Genomic DNA, 18,550 nt, shown 5'->3' with positions numbered 1-18,550 from the left:
AAAGCAAATCCTGTGTTTCTGCTTAAAATTTTACCAATGTGTTATTTCTCCAGTTAAAATGTTTTCAACAATGCAAGGAGAAGATAAAAATTATTTTAAAAGTCAGAGGTAAAATAAGCTTGCAAAGTATGTTTGTTTAACTTAAAAAAGTACTAAAATTACTTTAGATTTAGCTTTATCTTTGGCTCCTTATATCTTAAGTAAACACCTTGGCACACATTCATTCATAAACATGTATTTCCTTGGACAAGAAATATAAAAAGTTCTTAATTATCCTCTTTTGGGGGTGGGAGAACATAGTTATCTATAAAACTTCAGGATATCTGGATATAATGGTCATTAAAGTACTCCTTAATTTGTAGCCTAATTTCTGCTCTAAGCACAAAACAAAGCTGTGAGCCAAATCTGATGTTTGAAGACTCAAAATAATGAACAGGTTTTGCATGCAAAAACAAGGGAAAAAAAGATAGTATTTTATCACAAGTGGGACTTCATCAAAAAGATCCCTAAATAACCTTCAAAAAATTAATTAAGCTTCACAGCACCAGGGAGATAATTTCTCTTTCATACATAGGTCCCTTAGGTTAGAATGCAGTTATTAGACTGTGTGGAACAATTTTCATTTGAGAAACTCCTGCAGTTTGAGGTAAAAGCCAACATGGAAATGCTTGTGATTTTCATCCTGCCTTAATATCCTCCAATGAAATAAAACATGTCCTGTTCTCTTCTGTCTCAGAGGCTCACGCAAGTTAATGTTACTGTTTCTATCCTTTTCACAGTTCTAATGTCCATTATCAAGTAGATTTAATGAACAGCAGCTCTACTAGTCCAAATCTACTCAGCAGATGGCACATGAACAGCTTTACAGGATCTTTATACTACAAAGCAAAGCCTTTCTTCACATAAGTTAATAGTCAATCTTCATGTAAAAAAGACTTTTAAGTATTTGTTAGGCCAGCCATCTAACAAGAAGCTCTGTACCATGGAGAAATCAATTCTTACTTTTGAGCTCTACATCAGGGGAAAACACCTCACAGAACATGACATTGCCATTGTGGGCCCCATCCCAGGCCTGTGGTTACAAGTTTGCTCCCTATCACTTTTCTCCTTTGTTGCTTGTGATGTTTAGATGGCAGTCAGCTTCTGCTAAATTAGTGCCATTTTCACTTCAAACGTTTTTGAAATAGGGTTTCTTGTTTGGGACATGGGATGGGGGAAAAATCCCAAGGCAGCACTGCCTTTTCACTTACTGATTTTTTCAAAAACAAAATAAACACTGCTTATGATTTATATGTTAACCTCAGGTTGCAACAGCACTAAACACTAGATAGATGCATCAGCAAAAGTTAGTGCCTTAAGCACTGCAATCAACACAAACTGCCCATGATTCACAAACATAAGTGGTGTAAAACAGCTGCTCTTTTGAAGATTTTGAAATATATTGCCATATCAGTCTATTGCTCAGCTATAAAAGGAAAAATATTCTTTGGGTTTGCTTCTTAGCATTAAGTTCCTGGTTTTGTGAGAAGACTTATGAAGTTGTAGAAAGAGATATTGCCAGGGAAGGATGAAACATGACCAGACAGTGAAAGCTGCAGCTTCCTTCAATGCAAAGAGCTCAGAAGCAGGCACTTGAACACTCAGGCACATGGAGTTTTCCCTATGGCCTCAGAATTTCAAAGGATTCAACCTCTCAGTGCTACAGCACCAGGGGAGTTGAACAAATTGGACAAATCTTGTCTGTGTGACTGCAGTGCAGAGCTTTATCCTGGCTATCTCAGGGTTTACAAAATCCTTCTAAAGAAGGAGTGCAGCAAACCTGCTTGTAAAGAGAGGTAGACAGGCCTACACTGAATGTCATGCTGCTGCAGCTTGCTCAGAAATGTACAAGTGCAACACGTTGTCAGCTGGTCCATTGAGCACCTTACACACTGGACTTCCCAACATTTTGGGGTCCCTCCAAGATGAAGCACACAATTTGAAGTATGTGGAATCCCTTTTTACAGAATACTACCTCTAAAATACACCATACAGCCTATATTAGGCTGGATTCAAATGTACTTTATAACTCTGCCCACTTAAGGGACAAGCACAAATTGCACATTTGACTTTCACAGAGGAAAAAGTTGTCTTAGTTTTGATTTAGACACCTAGCATCACCCCTGGCAACAAAGATACTCTTTCCTTTATGACCCCAGTGGTTGGTTACACTTTCCTAGATACTGTTCCTCACATTGTTGTCTGTTATCTTTCATCTCACCTATGTCACAAGAATGAAAGAGGCAGGAGCCTACAGCTTTATCACAGGAAACAATCCTGCTGACACAGGGACATCATTAGCTGTGTAACAAATGAAACTGGGGGAAAATGTCACTTGTTGGAAGCATTTCTCTTGGAGTGTGAAGTCATAGAAATGTCAACTTCAGAAAGCTTTGGAGCACTTTTTAAGCTGCTTCAAGGAAACCTCTCAGAATATCTCATCTCTAAAAGAAAAGTGTTAGGGAGCTGGTTTGCTTTTAGTTTCAGGCTTATTTTCAGGGTTGCTATGACGTGTTCATGCATCTTCCAACTTACTGCGTAATAGGAAAAAACCAAATCTCTCTATTCTGAGGCAAAGAGATGACATGATCTCCCAAGACCTTGCAAGAGGCATGCTAAAAGACATTTGTCTTCAAGCTTGGAATAAACTCTCCCCTCCCCAATCACATTTTCCTACTCCTCTAAAAGGCATGTTCCAACCATAGCTAGATAAGCTTCTTGCAGAGGAAGAAACTCAACTCCAACCAATACAGAAGTATAGCAAAGGACAAGAACTGATCTTGTTACTGAAGTGCTATGCTTATTTCCACATCCACGCCCACGACAGCTCTGAGCAGGAGTCACACTTCGGTTATTCCAGCCATTCCACAAATTTCAAAGTAACATTCACATTTTGGCTGGCATTCCTTAAGGGTGGGAAGAAGTAGAGATAAAAGTGCAATTGCATCCCTTCACTAGTTGCACAGCCTTAGCTTTTCTCAGCTTTTCATGAAAAGGGGTACAAACAAATAACTAAACATACCTATACTTACCCATGCACATATATACACACAGACTCATATATTTCCAGAAGTTACCAGTACTGAAATTCAACAGAAACCCCTACAGGCACTGCCCTGTCTGCAAAGGCAAACACCACTGACATAATCTCATTGTTTAATTTGTTCAGAAAATGGCATTTTACTGAAAGTGTAACTTAGATTTATGGTTACATAATTTCCACTTGCAAAATCAGACCCTAATCAGTTACAAGAAGCTGATAGAAACACTATTTACTGATACAAGCAGGACAATGAGTAAATTTCCATGAGCAAATATTCATTTGGCTTCTGTTACAGGGCAGCAACAGAACATGAAGACCTTAGCACTTCTCCACTGTTCTCTAAAAGCCTTGATTCTGTGACCTTCCCACACTGAGATATTTCTTATTTCCCAACTGGCAGGCGCACACTAGGTGCTCTCCTCCCTTCACAGCCCAGAGTTGTTCTAGAGAAATGATTCAAGATGACTAAGTTGACAGCATCATGTAGCCAAAAGCCAAAGCAGGAAGATGTTGCCAGGTTTCTGCTAAAAGGCTATGGGGGTCCAGGAATCACACACTCAACTGTCACCATGAATTCTCTTTGCAGAATTTTGAGCCATATAAACTTAGAATTGTATTAACTTCATTTGTATTAGACTGATGTATTTCAACTTCAGATATCCAGGAATAGGACACAATAGGTTTCTCCACTCCCAGCATACTGCCAGGGGATTCAGAAAGCAACATTTTATAGAATGGTGCTGCGGGAGATGTGGCTCCTTTGTGCTGAGCCAGCACCAAGAGTCACATTGCCACACCATGTGCCTCAGCAGCAGCACTGCCTGGGGCTGGTCTGCAGCGCGGCTGCACCATCAGCCACGTCTGACACCATGCTTGTCTCAGAGGTGTGACCTGTGGTGGACAACTCTTGCTGCAAGGGTGTATAAAGTTACCCCTCTTAACCATCTACCCACTCCCCTGAAGCAGAAAAACAGAGAAAAAGTGAGAGCTCACACCTGAGCCACAAACGAAGTCGGTAGCTAGCACACCACAAGTCTGTGTGATCCCAAACACCAGGGTGTTGCAGGGTGAAGGGGGAATGGCAGCGAGTGACCTCTCACTGTCCTGGGTCACACACAGCCATGAGAGGGGAAAGAAATGCTGTCAGGGCCACCGATGCCTTAAAGCACGAGCCAGAGCCCAACTCCTCACACTTCCTGTGCTCAGCAGGAGCACTTGAGATACTTACTGCCTTGTGACTCCAAATGATCACAAGATGATGCCTTCAAAGGCACTGCAGGTACTGTGTATGTGTGAGAATCTGGGGTGGGAGGAAATAGGAGGAAGAAAATGCAGAAAATGCAGGCAGGGAAGAAACACTGGCTCAAAGGGGGATGCTCTGTTTTACAACCACATTTCCTACACTCGTGATCACCATGCCCATCGGACCAGGATTCAGAAAAGCATTATCACAGGGACAGGCAAAATGAATTCATATTTCAAACAAGGCAGTTCAACTTCCACTGCGGAATGTTTCTGTTGCTTGTTACCAGCTATCATTATGATTTGTTTTATGGTTTAAACAATATGAACATGATTCTTTCACTAGAACAAGTAATTGAGAGCAGCTGGAGGCTGGCTGCCCAGAAAATGCTCTCTTATCACAATAATAAAGCAACTTTTTATTTAACCAAGGTCTTTTCAGCCTCAATACAGAGTACATGCATAAATACAACCAGTCTACAGCAGAAATTAGCATAAGCAATGCAAGATACTTCTTGGATACTGAGTTACATTTAGCAATGAATTTAGCTATGACAACTGGGAAGATTTCTGCACGTATTGTGGGAACAGTAAATTCCATGCTACCACTAACACAGTTCAAAAACATAGCTACAAAGGCAGCTGACTTCTGGAACCCACAAAATCCTACAGATGGCTCCTTACCACTGCATCTACAAAATATTCTTGAAAGTTATACCAAAGGTCTCCTAATGGTCTTCTCAACAAGGGTGAGAAGGCCTGCACTTCTCAAATGATTTCAAACCCCAGAGTTACACTTGGTCAGCATGCAGAAGAAAGTGTGGCCAGGTCTTAACCTCAGTCCCACACTTGCGACCACACCAACTACTGCGTATTAACAGATGTATCAGCCCAAATTACTAAAGGATTTTTCTAGATATGAAGTTAGCACTCAGTTCCAGCACTGCACCTGGTCTGCTGTCCCTGAAAAGCCCCATTCTCCAAGAAGCACTACTCACTTTCAATTTACCATAATTGCTCAAAACCCCCTAATGTGACTTGATTTTCTTGGGCTATTTAATTACTCTTGACGCTGCTCATTCTATTTGCATTTTGATGGGTTTAAAACCCTAGAATTACTTCTACACACTTCCTTCAGCTGGTTACTCATATTACTGGACTTCATTCAATTTTTTACCAAAAATTCTGCTTTATCGTAACAGTAACAGCTTTATTGCTCAGTAGCATGGAAGTGCTGTGCATAAATTGCTTCCAATATTGTCTTTAAGCTATCAGACAGCGCCAAAAGAAAGTCTGGTTTCTTCTCAAAAGACAAAGAGAGCTCTTACTTGCATCAGTCAGTGAGCTGTGCTCTCTCTGGCACATCAGCGAACAGGAAAAAGCAGAACTGACAGAAACTCAGAAGCATCTGAATGGAGCTAGCTAATGTCCACACTACTAATTAATTACATTTGAATTTGAAGGAAAGGTATTTATTTGTTTATTTATCCTCGGGCTGGCCAGATCAAGCTCATAGTAACACTACACTCAAGCATCTACACATGTGAAAATGCTTGTTTTGTCAGGAATAACTCCAGTAGTTCTGTAGCTGACACCACTAGGACACTTGCAAGAGATAGCAGTGACAAACAGGATAATCAGCTGGTGTTGGCAAACACGGTGCTGTACAGAGCTGTCTTACACACCCTGCACAAGATCAGGTGCTCTGCAGGTCATACCAGAAACTGTCAGTAGATATAAAGTAAAAACCAAAGCAAGCAAAAATCCCACCCAACCAACGTATATTTTCATTACAATATTTTTCGAGTCATTAACAATCTGCCAAGTCTTTTTGATGAAAACAACACCAATATGCAGTTTGTGACTCAGTCAATACCTGCCTTGAATATAAAGGTCACTGAAAGCTGACAGCCTTATGGCTGAGGACATTACTAGTAAATCCATTTACTTCTACCAGACAGATGAAAATAAGCAAGTCTTCATTTATCTATTCCACACAGCTGGCAGGAGAGCAGAGGTGTCAGCTCATGGAGAACAAAAATTCCAGACACAGCTGCTGTGACCTGCAGACCTGAACCCTCACCCAGCAGTGAGAATGGTCAGCAGCCAAGAGGGACCTGCTTTGCTAATCAGGCTCCTTTTTCATGTTTAGCTTCAGACTCTTCCAAAATCAGTTTCCTTGCTTACCCACTGGCCCAGCTTGCAACAAGTGTTTCCTGAAATGTGAGGATAAAATCTCCTTGCAAAACTCTGTGGATAAAGATCTCCTTGTAAATCTCCTTACAAAGCATTAGGCACTCTGTTTGCTGAGAGGAGGATTTTGCTGTCACCAAGTTCACTGTGTAATGGAAGAAATCAAACTGCCCATCAAGCTGACCTCCCCTCATGCATTATGTTATTGGATTCCCTAAGTGAAGTTTCAAGTTTGCAATGTTGGTCAGGCTTGACTGGTATCTGCCACCTGAGCTTAAATAAGGACCTGCCTCTGTTAAGAGTTGATTTTCAGCCAGCAGTGCACTGACAACAGAGCAGCCAGTAATGTAATCTACATGGATTCCCATCAAGATATTAATAAGCCAAGCTACTGGATTCAGCCCTTTAAGGAACTTTGTACTGATAAACATGTCATTTAAAAAGAAGTATATTAGCTGTGGGAGAGTAGTGATGGGAAACTCCTGTCTTCAACAAACTGGACTTGTAAATATTAATAAATATTAAGTATTTTTAAAATTATAAAACTATTTATGAAATAAACAAAGGTTTAAAGACTTCTCATGGTGATTTAGGGAATCTGTTCATATATAGGTTATCAAGTTGATTGGTAACAAATGCTGGCATCTTTTGATGCTGGAGGCTTTGCTGCTTGTTCTTTTTGTAAAACAAAATGTTATACATTAAACCTTACTTAGACTGAGACATCCTGAGACAAAGCTTGACTAGCTAAATCTACACCCTCTAGCTTCTTTGCAGAAAGGAAGAAATGACAGCAACTCCCTAGAAACATAAAAAAAAGATCCAGGTGCTGCAGAGGGAAAAATTCACTGGTAATAAAAGTACAGAAAATTTTGGATAGAGGACAAGGTCAGAAGGACACCATTTTGATGCAGGTCTCATTTAAGTACCAGATTACTTAGGAATATGAAAAAGTGACAGCACAAAGACTGTATGAGCCACTGCAAAGGGATTTTTGGATACTCCAGAAGATCTAGACTGAATCTTTGATAGTAGTCCAGAGCTAACAGAGAGGCAAGCATACAAAAGAGCACAGCCTATCATCCAAGAGCTCTCATTTAGTAACTATTGCTTCCAGCAAATAAATAAACCAAAAAATCCTCAGAGCTCACCTGCCTGCTGACAGTTCACCACATATTCTTGAAAAGCATAAAGTCAGGACTGCAAGAACGTTAACTGACATACTGTAAATCCTAATGCAATGTGTGCCAAGGGGAGAACAGTTCTGCCTACTGCTCCTCAGAGATGCATTAGGGCTCCCAGGGAAAAGCACTGGAGGTAACAGCAGGGCTGGCAGGCTGCCTAACAAGAAACAAGCAGGGCTCGAGGCATGAATGGCTCCTACTGAGAGAATTAACTACTGCCACCTTCCTAGGCTATCACCCACCACAGCAACACAGCTGCAAGCACATCTTTGCTTGCAGGTGAAGTACTGGAGTGGGGCACTCTGGTGGGAACCCATGTTTGTGACGTCCAAGAAACGACTGCTGCTTGCAGCACAGAAGTCAGCAACCCCAGTGAGCTGTAGGAAGTTAGATCAGGAGAGTGGCTGCTTCTAAAGACCAACAATCACAGGTGTGATTGGCCCAGAGCCTTAAACCTGTTGCCATCACTTGGGATGGGGGCAGGGTGTGCATCTGCTTGACTGAAGCCTCCAGAGAAGGCGTGCAGCAAGAGGAGAGCATGTCACTGTCACAAGTCCTGAGGCATGGAAGCATAGCTCCTGAGGCCATGCATGTACCTGAAAGCTCTCCCAGACTGTTTCTGCTCACAAAGAGATTCCCACTTCCACTCTTAACTTGGCAATAGGGTTCTACAAATGTGGGAAGTAGTGAGAAACATAGGATATTTACAGCTTTCAGGATGTTAACAGAAAATTGCCACACAAAAGAGAAAAACATAACTGAATCCAGTAGTCAATGGTTTTTAAGCTTTCCACTGTCAAAATTTAGGATTTGTCTAAATTATTAATTATTACAGAAGTTCAAGCCTACTCTCTGCACTGCTTGCTGCTTTAGCTTTATCTCAGCAGGTATCTACCATGGAACACAGCCATAGTATCACTGCATGCAATTACAAAGCTGAAGTCAAACTTTTTAAAAATACAATTATTTAAACCCCCCAGTATGAAACTTAAGGAGCAGCAGATTAAATAGATAAAATATACACACACAAAACATCCCCACAAAAATCCTATGCATAGATTGCATCCTTTTTCAGATACTGTAAAAAGGCCACTTGAGCGTTAGTCACATAGGATTTTGCAAAACAGAACAGAAACCACACTGCTCCAAGAGCTCTGCTCCAAGTTTTGCTCTCCTTTGCAATGTTCAGGGTAAATCTGCAGGTCACAAACCAACAGATGTGAAATCCTTCAATCAATCACAAAGCAATGAACACTTCCTTTCTCTCTTTTTTAAAATCCAAACTTGACAAAGCTGAAAGGAATGACTACTTGTCATGAAGAATGATACAGTAACAGGTTCTCTGCATTCACACCCATGACAAGGCAGTAGATGAGGCACTTGACTTAAGTTTTAAGTCCACCACACACAACTGCAAACCAGCTTATAAAATAACTCTGTGTTTAGGTCTCTTCAAACAAATAAAGTCTGTTTCTTTCAAGGTTATTTAAATTTAATCTAAACTTTGTTTCATTCTCTCTGCACTGGCAGCTTGCCTAATCCTAGATGAATTTCTTCAAGCTCTAAATTTTTTTTGTCACAAAGAGGTTTAAAAAATGCAAAAAAAAAAAAAAAAACAAACCCCAAAGCCCAAACAGCTATCACTGCACTTAGCTCTTCACAAGAGATGCATAAAAATTGCCCACACTGGAGACAAACACACATGGAGATGCACAAGTGAAATAGCACAAACAAAAGACTGCTGCTTTGAAACCCCCTCTCTGTAGATCATATGACTGAAATGGTTCTATGCTTCACATTTAAGATAATGCTGCACCATGTACAGCATCAGAGAGACTGCTGCAGGAACTGCAAAGGCAAAGCATGCTGCTCTTATGATCTGCTTGTCTTTGACAATCTCACAAGAGAATTTCAAGAGTCAGAAGAAAAGATGAAGAAGGAATGGATGAGCCATTTGGTTGTTTGAGAAAAAAGGAAAAGCAGAGGCTTGAAATGCTGCAGAGTGGGAACTTGACTTCTGGCAAAGATAAGGGAAGATGGTCAAATATTAGGTATTTCATTGAAGATTGTGGGGAGGATGGAAAGCAGAAGAGTGGGAAAAATCTGGCTTTTTTGTTTCTTGATGCAGGAGAGAAGGAGTTAAACACATCCCACAGAAAACAGTTTAGTGACAGCAGAAGGAGGAATATTGGGGAAGTGGCTAAAAGAACAAATGAATTTGTTGCAATCTCATTATCTCTTTTATAACTGAATCACACCTTGGTGGAGATTCAGCTTACACAAAAAAAAAAAAAAGTGGTCTGTGCTTACTTTCCAAATGTTTCTGTTACATTTTATACATTCTAATGAGAAAAAAATGTGTACTCGTCCTATTACAGGAAGATTATGCACCAGCTGGAAGAAGTTAATGACTGAGATCAAAACTCCATAAAAGCTGTTTCAGGAACCTACAGTTTGTAACACTTGTAAGAAAAGTACATGTTAAACCAGCATAAAATCTTACAGTTGTAAGAAACTGTTTAACAAAGCAATGCACTGAATGGGTGAAAAACAACTGCCATGAACCCTCAGCATTAACAGGCATAATTTTAGGCAGACAATTAGAATCTATCTTACTCCCATTTTCCACCACAGTCTCAAGTTCCAAGAGTAAAAGCAGGTCCAGTGCCATCCAAGCACTTCAACTATCACAGGTATACGAGAACTCAGCTCTGAAACCCATCTTTAAACCCTGTAAATTCTTTGATTATGAAAAGCATATGAAATTAACTCATAAAAATATGAGTCAGTAGAGAACAAAGTTTTAATTATTGAAATTTCAACAGACAGAAGAACCTGAAGTTCACTGTATGTAGAGGGTCAATGACCTCAAAGTAATGTCTGCTGAAATATACGCTTGAAATTCTGGTCCTTTTATCCACAGTGTCTTGCAGGAAAACAGAGACTCCCAAGTGACAAAGGAACATAAAAGTCCTGATTAAAAATGAAAGTGACATTTAGATCATTGTTCTAACTCTAGAGGCATACAGAAATCTCCTACTGCTGTTACCAGAGAGAAAACTGAGAGAAGTGATTTTCCATAATATTAAATGCTCATGGTATCCAAGTCCTTTCAAAGCAAGAAGCAAAGCTTTATAGTCCACATCTAGAAGGCAATCAGGAAGCACTGCAGCAGTGAGTGATCATGGCTACAAGAAAGTAAAACAGGAAGAGCTCCTGCTTTAGCTCAGACACTTGCTCAGCTCCTTGCTTTCCCTAAGCCCCTTCTCTGTTGGCTTTTCTGTGTGTGCTGAAAGAGAGAAGTGCTCCCATTAACAGATTATTTTAACTTTATAGGTGCTTGGTGTCAGCTGTATAAGAGTGATTACAAAATTTCGGTGACCCTCTTCCACTTAAAACTAAGTTTCTTTTAATTTACAGGATAATTTACACAATTATTTGTGTGAAAAAGAGCAAAAATACCCTTTTGATCCTGAAGTATTTCATAACAGATGGAAGCAATATTTTTCCCAGAAGTTTGAGGTGAGGCATTATTAGCTAATGGTAATTTTGAGGTGGGAAAAAACCTGAATTCTGGGCAGACCTCTATGTTCTGAAAATTTTATTTTTTTTTTCACTACAGATGACTTTTTACTACTTGACTTTCACTACAGATAACTAACTGTTGTGGAAATAGGAGAGCTGTCTCCTACTCCACATCCTACTCCAAACCCATCCTGCCCACGGAGCGGTTTCAGCCAATGCTGAGGCTCACAGTTGGTCTCACACAAAGCATGCACCACTAAGTTTCATCAAAGCTGCTCGACAGCAGAGGAGACAAGCCCAAACTCCCTGCTGGCAGAGCTGCTCTGAGCTCAGCTGCTCATTTTCTGCCTGGTCCCCTGAGCAAGCTGGGCAGCACCGAACTGGTCACTGCACCACACTGCTTGCTGACCAGATAGTAATGAGGGATCAAGGAAAGATGCCAGCTGCTGCAGAGCTGTCAGGAATGGTTTAGCAGATGCAGGGGCTGGGGCGGGCACTGCAGATAGAGGGCTGGGAGGGAGAAGAGGGATGAGTCCTTCTGACGGCAGAAGAAAGAGCAGATACAAGATAACTCTTCAAGAAACCAGGCTGTTGCACTTGGAACAATTTTTTCATTAGAGGACTGCCAAGTGAGCAGATTGCATTTTAATGTAAAAGGCACATGCCCACCTGTCCCTATAAACTAGTATGACCAATACAGTGCAAGGCATCATAGAAGATAATCTTTCTCCTCAGCTGAGCACTTTTCCAATAATCTGTATCCAGTCTGACCACACCAACAGGAATTCTAATTATTTATAATAACAGAAAAGGTTCTCATTTAAGATGATAATATGCATGCTTATGCTGAGAGATTACAACAAAATTAAGTGTATGCAGAGTGGTTCAATTTCTGTATTTTTAAATTCATGGGAGGCACGTAAACCTATTTAACTAACTAATGATCTAACCTGTTTAATTTGCTTTCCTTTTCTTGACAGGTGACCCTCTTTTCCTACGGGAATGCCTTTTACATGCATAACATGCAAACATTGTACCCCAGTGCTGATACTTCAGCTTTTTCTGTAGGTTGAAATCAGAACTGCTGTTGGTATCACCTTGCCACTGCCTGAGAGACAGGGCATTAGCATTTTCAGTAGAGATTTCTTTGGGAGGAGGCAGATGGAATTACCTTCTCTCTGTTTATACAACAGACTCTTCAGATGGGGAGTGTTACAAGGGATCACCATGAGCTTCTCCTAAGGGCGTGCTTTGGGGAAATCAGAGCTGGCTCCCTACTGACAAGAGACATTGCAGTCTCCTGGAACAGCAAGGAGTATAATTTGTACTACTAACATGAAGTTATGCATTCTAAAGTACAAACTTCTTTGTTTGCCAGGATTTCAGACACCCTAGACATTACACTGTATCAAAAAAAGCAAACTTTCTGCAACTAGATGTGATGAAAAGAATACACAACTAGTTTCTCCCATAGCTTTCAAAATCAGAGTTTTCCATACTTTGCAGACCCTGAGGCATGAAAACACTCATTCATTCACAAGCATACTAAACATGTAAAAAAGTCATTATCCTGAAAACTCCTGGCTCAAGAGAAGAGTCAGGACTGTGATTTTCAGAAAATGTAGTCTTCAGTATAGAAGTAAAAAGCTAACCTGATCACGATTTTTTGCTGTTTTGTTTCTTTTTAGTAACTCCAGTCATAACACTTTAGTTAGGGGCTGCAGACAACTCAAAGTTAACAAACTCCTCTTTTTCTCAGTGCAAGACCGCACTACCAAAGTCTGCAAGTGTTTTTTAGCAGAAGGGCTGCCTGTAAGAAATGAGCTGACTTCACCCACCAACTACACGTGGCAAAACAGCATCTTATGACCACCCTCAAGCCAGTCTGCACTACAGCCCACCACCTACAAAAACGTTTGGGATAGATACTAAGATCCAAGCCAGTCATAAATGAAAGCAAACCACGAGAGAAGCATTTCACTCTTTCTGAGCATCTGAGGGATGTGGTAAGCCAACACAATCAGTCCAATTCAGCAGCAGCATAATATAGCCATTGTTTACCAAAGCAATGATGTTGAAAGCAAAACATGTTTTGATAAGACACAGGAACACATGAAATGGTTTCAAACTAACAAAAAGCTATTTTAGAACATCCTTTAAGCACTGCTAGGTGTGTTTTCTTGCAAACAGAGCTCTGGGCAAGTTATGTGTGAAAAGAAGAAATAATCTGGTTAGAAAGTGTTCAGTCAGCTTTTTCTACTTCAAAACATTTAAAAAAGCCCTCTGAGACCTGCCTTCAGTCTTTTGTAGTTCCTTCAGTTACACATATGCACTGAATTTTTACACTATGCTGACATTCCCTCAACTTACACAGATATGGCCGTTTTCACCTTTCCAATTAGCTTAATAGCTAATTTACTTGATGGATCACAACTACACAGCAATAGTGGTCTAAACAAGGCAGTGTTCAACATCTTCAGAGAGACAGAATGATACTGGCAGTTCCCATGGGAGGAAAACAATAGACAACCTCATGAGTCTCCTTTCATCTTATCCACACCAGTCCTCCTTGGTGTTCACAGCCAGTGTGTAAGTAATATAATTTAGGGTTACAGAAGAGGCATAATCCAGTAAATACATACTAGGAGTGAGTTATAGAGAAGCCTGAGTCCATCAGGCACCACATTGAGCAATATGTGAGCACCCCATCAGAGGAGGGTGGGGCAAGCAGCACAGAGAAGCAAAACTGAAAGGAAAAGGGTGAGGTGACGAAAGCAGCAGCCCCAACTTCACCATCTTCTCCTTTAGGATACTACACTAAGCCTGGCTTCCCACTTGATCTATTAACTGAATATATGTTCAACCTTTAATAAATGACCAAGGACTACAAGGAAAAAAAACCAAACAACCAAACCAGGAAGAAGTAATAATTGGGAAAATACGGGATTTCCCTCTTCCTGTTTCCTTGTTACTATCACATCTGAATAGTTACTGATTTTTTTTAGAATAAACTTTGAAAAAACACTGATGGCTGTGGGGTTTCAATTTCTCTTTTACCCAGTATTTACTTGAAATTTTCTATTATGTCTCCTCATTTCTAAAGCTTCCCTTCCTTCATCTCTCCTTCCTTCAGCAGGCACAGATCAGCCTCTCACCAAAGCCATATCCCTGCTCCTGCACCGGCCAAGGCCAGCGTTGCCTCATTCATCAGCTGTGTGCTGGAGGCACATCCTTGCTCTTCCTCACAGCACACAGTGCTGTCCTTCCCAAAACAAACAGAACATAGGGAGCACCAGCAGAAAGAAAAACTACCTGCCAAGACAAACAGAAAACCTTGTATTTTGCTCTAAATCCTCTCAATCCTGGTTTGAACTCAACCGCAGAGTAAAACCACGCAAAGGAAAAAACCCACAATGCCAAAAAGACCAAACACAAAATCTCCTTCCTCTCACTTGGTAAGATGACTTTTTCTCAGGAGTGTAAACAAAATTCAACAGAGATTAAAAATAAACAACAAAAACCAAAACCCTCCAAACTCTCAGCAGAAAAAACTCACAAGACAAATAAAATCCTTGGTCATCGAGCATGATTTAGACAAGTAACAACTGAAAAATTCAGTGGCAGCAACAGAAGTCAGTAAATATTTTGCTCATTAAATGACACTTTTTCTTAAAAGCCTGTATGCACAGACATTAATAGAGCTGATTTGTGAGCAAAAAGAGCCAGTCTTCTAGAAACCAGACTTAGAGACACAGAAGCTCTTGCTTCAACAGGAGCCAATCTTCTCACCAATTTTCACACAAGCGAGACCTTAATGAACTCAGAAGAGCTCTTTTCAGCTTCTCTATGTTCATGATAGACAAATCATTCACAGTACCTAGTCCTGACCCACTCTGTGATCAAGACACAAAGCTGAGACTCGGAGCTTGAGGCTCTGTTCCCAATTCAAGCAGAGACCACCTGTTCGACCCTAGGCAAGCCTCTTAATCCCTGAGTTTTTGTTCTTTGTTTAAAAATAGCCCTAATCTGCCTTTTGTCATACTAATCAGACTGTAGTGGGTACAGAAAACTTGTAAAATGTGATTCTATAACCTCACACAGCCCCTTTCAGGACTACTGTTACAGCTACCCATGCTCAGACCTCCAGTAGACTGACTCAAATTTGTTTTCAAATGTTTATACTTTTAAGCATGATTTCCCAGAAAACCTATTTCATGATTTCCCAGAAAACCTAATAGGTTGTTGTCACATAGACAACTGCACAATAGTTATTTGGCAAATTTGGATAGTTGCAAATATGTCAGTGTATCTCATATCAACATTTCACTTAGTACCTCAACAAGCATTATTTTACAGCTATGTCTTTACTATTTGAAGTTCAAATAACATTTGTGACAGTGGTCCATGCTCCAGTCTAGATCTCCAAATACAAAAGGCTGTGAAACAACATCAGCATACAGAAAAGTTATCCAAAATACTAAGTCATCACAGAAAAAAACCTAAGTGATTATTGTTAATGGAAGGCTGTATAGACCAGTTTACCCAGATACAAAGTATATGCAAACATTTTTTTTCTAGCTAGGGATATCAAAGCATGTAGTTTACACAAAAAAGTAGTACCAGGATCTACAGACACTAGACAGACCTATATGTAGCCTAAAATAGTTCTTAGTACTTTCGAGGTTCTTTCTCATTTCAGCTTCCTTACTTAAACACACCAAATGCTCAATAACCCGTTCCTTAGTTTTCCTATGCGGCTTCCAAGTTTCAGCAATCCTGATGAATACTGCACACCACAGTTCCCCTCCATTTACCCTGCCCAGGGAAAGCCAACATCCTCCTGAACGGAACTTTCCTCCTGAAGACAGCAAAGGGTAAATATCGCCCTGATCGACATCGGCTGCAAGTCAGATTTATATAAAGACGAGCTCTTGTCCAGAAAGCCTGGATACGGCCTGACAAAACCCCCTAAGACCTAATTCCTTTCCCCAGCCCGCTTAAGTTGGATGTTTCCAGCCTCATAATGCTTCACCGGCACCGGGCTTCTGAATGAAAAGGAGGGAGGGGAACCCCCTATACACCCTTAAGGAGTTATTTGATACATCAGACGGATGAACAACAGTAAAATAGAGGGGAAACTCCTCACGAGGAGACATGAGGGGCTGAGCTCTCGAGAAGTCCCTGTCCCCAGACTGAGCACCCTGGGCCTCCTCCTCTCCCCGGCACCTCCACAGGCGGCCTCGGGCCGGGACCCCGCCACCATGAGGCACCTGAGGGCGGGAGGACAACAGGTAAAGCCGGCCCGGAGGGAGCGCCCGAGGCAAGGTTTCCTTCCGCCGCCCGAGCGAAAGCCTGAGGCGGGCGCAGGGAGAAGCGAGCCCGCCGGGGCGCAGGGGAGGAGGCGGCCGGCGGAGGGTCCTGCCCGCCCGGCCGGCAGCTCCCGGCGCCCGCGACCCTCCCGGTCCACTCACACACACACAGCTCCACCACGTAGGCGTAGTAGGACCAGGCCACGACCAGGGCGATGAAGGCCACGGGCACCCAGGCCAGCACCTTCTGGCAGCACTTGAGGACGTGGGACGGCGCCATCTTCCCTGCCGGGCACCGCGGCAGCGCCGGCGCTGCGACGGGCGGGCGGCGGCTGCAGCTCCGGCCGCCGCTGCGGAGCCGGCCCCGGGCGGGCCCTGGGCGGGCCGCAGTGGGCGGGACAGGGGCGGCCCCGGCGCCCGCCACCGCCCCCTTCTCGGGGCGCCGGAACGCCTCTGGATCACAGAACGGTAAGGCATGGAAGGGACCTCTGGAGATGATCCGGTCCAACCTCCCTTGCCAAAGCACGGTCATCTAGAGCAGGTGACACAGGAACGCGTCCAGGTGGGTTTGGAATCTCTCCAGAGAGGAAGGCTCTATGACCTGCCAGGGTAGCTCTGCCCACCCTCCAAGGAAAGTTCTTCCTCATGCTGAGGTGCAACTTGTGTTTTAGTTTATGGCTATTGCTCCTCGTCCTGTCACTGGGCACCACTGAAAAGAACCCGGCACCATCCCCTTGCCACCTGCCTTGGTGATGCATTTATAGGAAGAGATTTCCACCCAGCCTTCTCCTCTCTAGACTAAACAGGCCCAGCTCCTGGAGTCTCTCCTCATAAGAGAGATGCTCCAGATCCTTGATTATCCTTGGAGGGTCCTCCACTGGACCCTCTCCAGTAGCAACTTGTACTGAGGAGCCCAGAAGGGGACACAGCTCTCCAGATGTGGCCTCAACGGGGCTGAGTCGTGGGGAGGATCCCCTCCTGCGACCTGCTGGCCATATCCTTCCCGATGCATCCTTCGCTATTGCACCTCGTGGCACCCTCCGCCTCCCTCTGTTCGCACGGGCGAGATCCTCCTCCAACCATAAAACCTGCTCTTAAACCTCCAGCTTTTCCCCTTTTCCTGTCCTGGCCGGACTGTCGGTGTCGGTCAGGAAGGCGGTGGGACAACTGCGGGCCGTGCTGCTGCCTGCCCCTGCTCGCCGAGCACTGACAGCGCTCAAGCAGCGTGTTGGGTGCCGCAAAGGGAACTTTAAAATGACTTACTGCGCTTTGTTTCACCGGCTGTTCCTGAGCGGCGCTGAGCGCCTGACAGCTGCGGCCACACCGCGGCCTCGGCCGGGCTCCGCCGCCGGCGCTGCTTTGCGGGGCTCAGCCTCCGGAGCGTCGGAAATCTTTAGCCTTACTCTGGCATTGCTGTGGGTGGGATGCCGAGGTCGGAACGGCCCGCGCCATGGCAAAATTCCCCATCTCCCCGCCGAGCCAGAGGGTGCTCGGGCCAGGAGCGCGTCCCGGGCCCCCGGCGGCTCCCGCGGAGCTCCGGCGCCATCTGGCGGCAGCAAGAGGGGCGTCCCGAGCCGAGGGAAACGGAGCAGACCGCATCCATAGGGAACTGACAGCATCCATAGGGAACAGCCAGCATCCCATCCACAGGGTACAGACAGTGTTCCATCCCTAGGGAACAGCCAGCATCCCTAGGGAACAGACAGCATTCACAGGGAACAGACGGCATCTTAACAGCTGACAATGAGAGAACACGCTGGCCAAATACCCAAGACACGGCCTCTGTATGTGTGGCAATGTGTGTGTGTGTTCATCTGGGTATCAGAGCAGAGGAATGAAGCAGCGACCTGTGGCTCTGATGTACAGAGCAGGGACATGTGCCCAGGGATCAGGGAAAGATTATCAGTCTGGGATCTGAACTCTGGGTATGGGCATGCTTGTGCACACCATGTAGAGGAGCATGATCAGGATGGTGGAGAAAGGGAGTTTAAGACTGCATGCAGTAATGCAAGGGC

The 18,550-nt window shown here is 43.2% G+C and overlaps 1 protein-coding gene across 3 annotated transcripts in view; it reads right to left on the bottom strand.

Annotated features, from left to right (window-relative positions):
* Positions 1–16,887, bottom strand: part of ZDHHC20 (zinc finger DHHC-type palmitoyltransferase 20) — a 45,863-nt gene extending 28,976 nt beyond the window's left edge. For 2 of the 3 annotated variants that reach the window (XM_064717500.1, XM_064717491.1), the window contains exon 1: positions 16,698–16,880. In XM_064717500.1, the coding sequence (XP_064573570.1) occupies positions 16,698–16,815 (118 nt within the window). In that variant the 5' untranslated portion in view covers positions 16,816–16,880. Of the gene's footprint in view, positions 1–16,697 lie in introns of all 3 variants that reach the window. The other variant, XM_064717508.1, reaches the window with a different exon arrangement.
* Positions 16,888–18,550: the final 1,663 nt, after the last annotated feature.

This window comes from Zonotrichia leucophrys, chromosome 1, assembly GCF_028769735.1.
Source record: "Zonotrichia leucophrys gambelii isolate GWCS_2022_RI chromosome 1, RI_Zleu_2.0, whole genome shotgun sequence".
In the NCBI taxonomy this organism is placed as follows: Eukaryota; Metazoa; Chordata; class Aves; order Passeriformes; family Passerellidae; genus Zonotrichia; species Zonotrichia leucophrys.
Note: the sequence above shows the minus strand (reverse complement) of the source record. Positions and strands in the feature narration are given on the sequence as shown.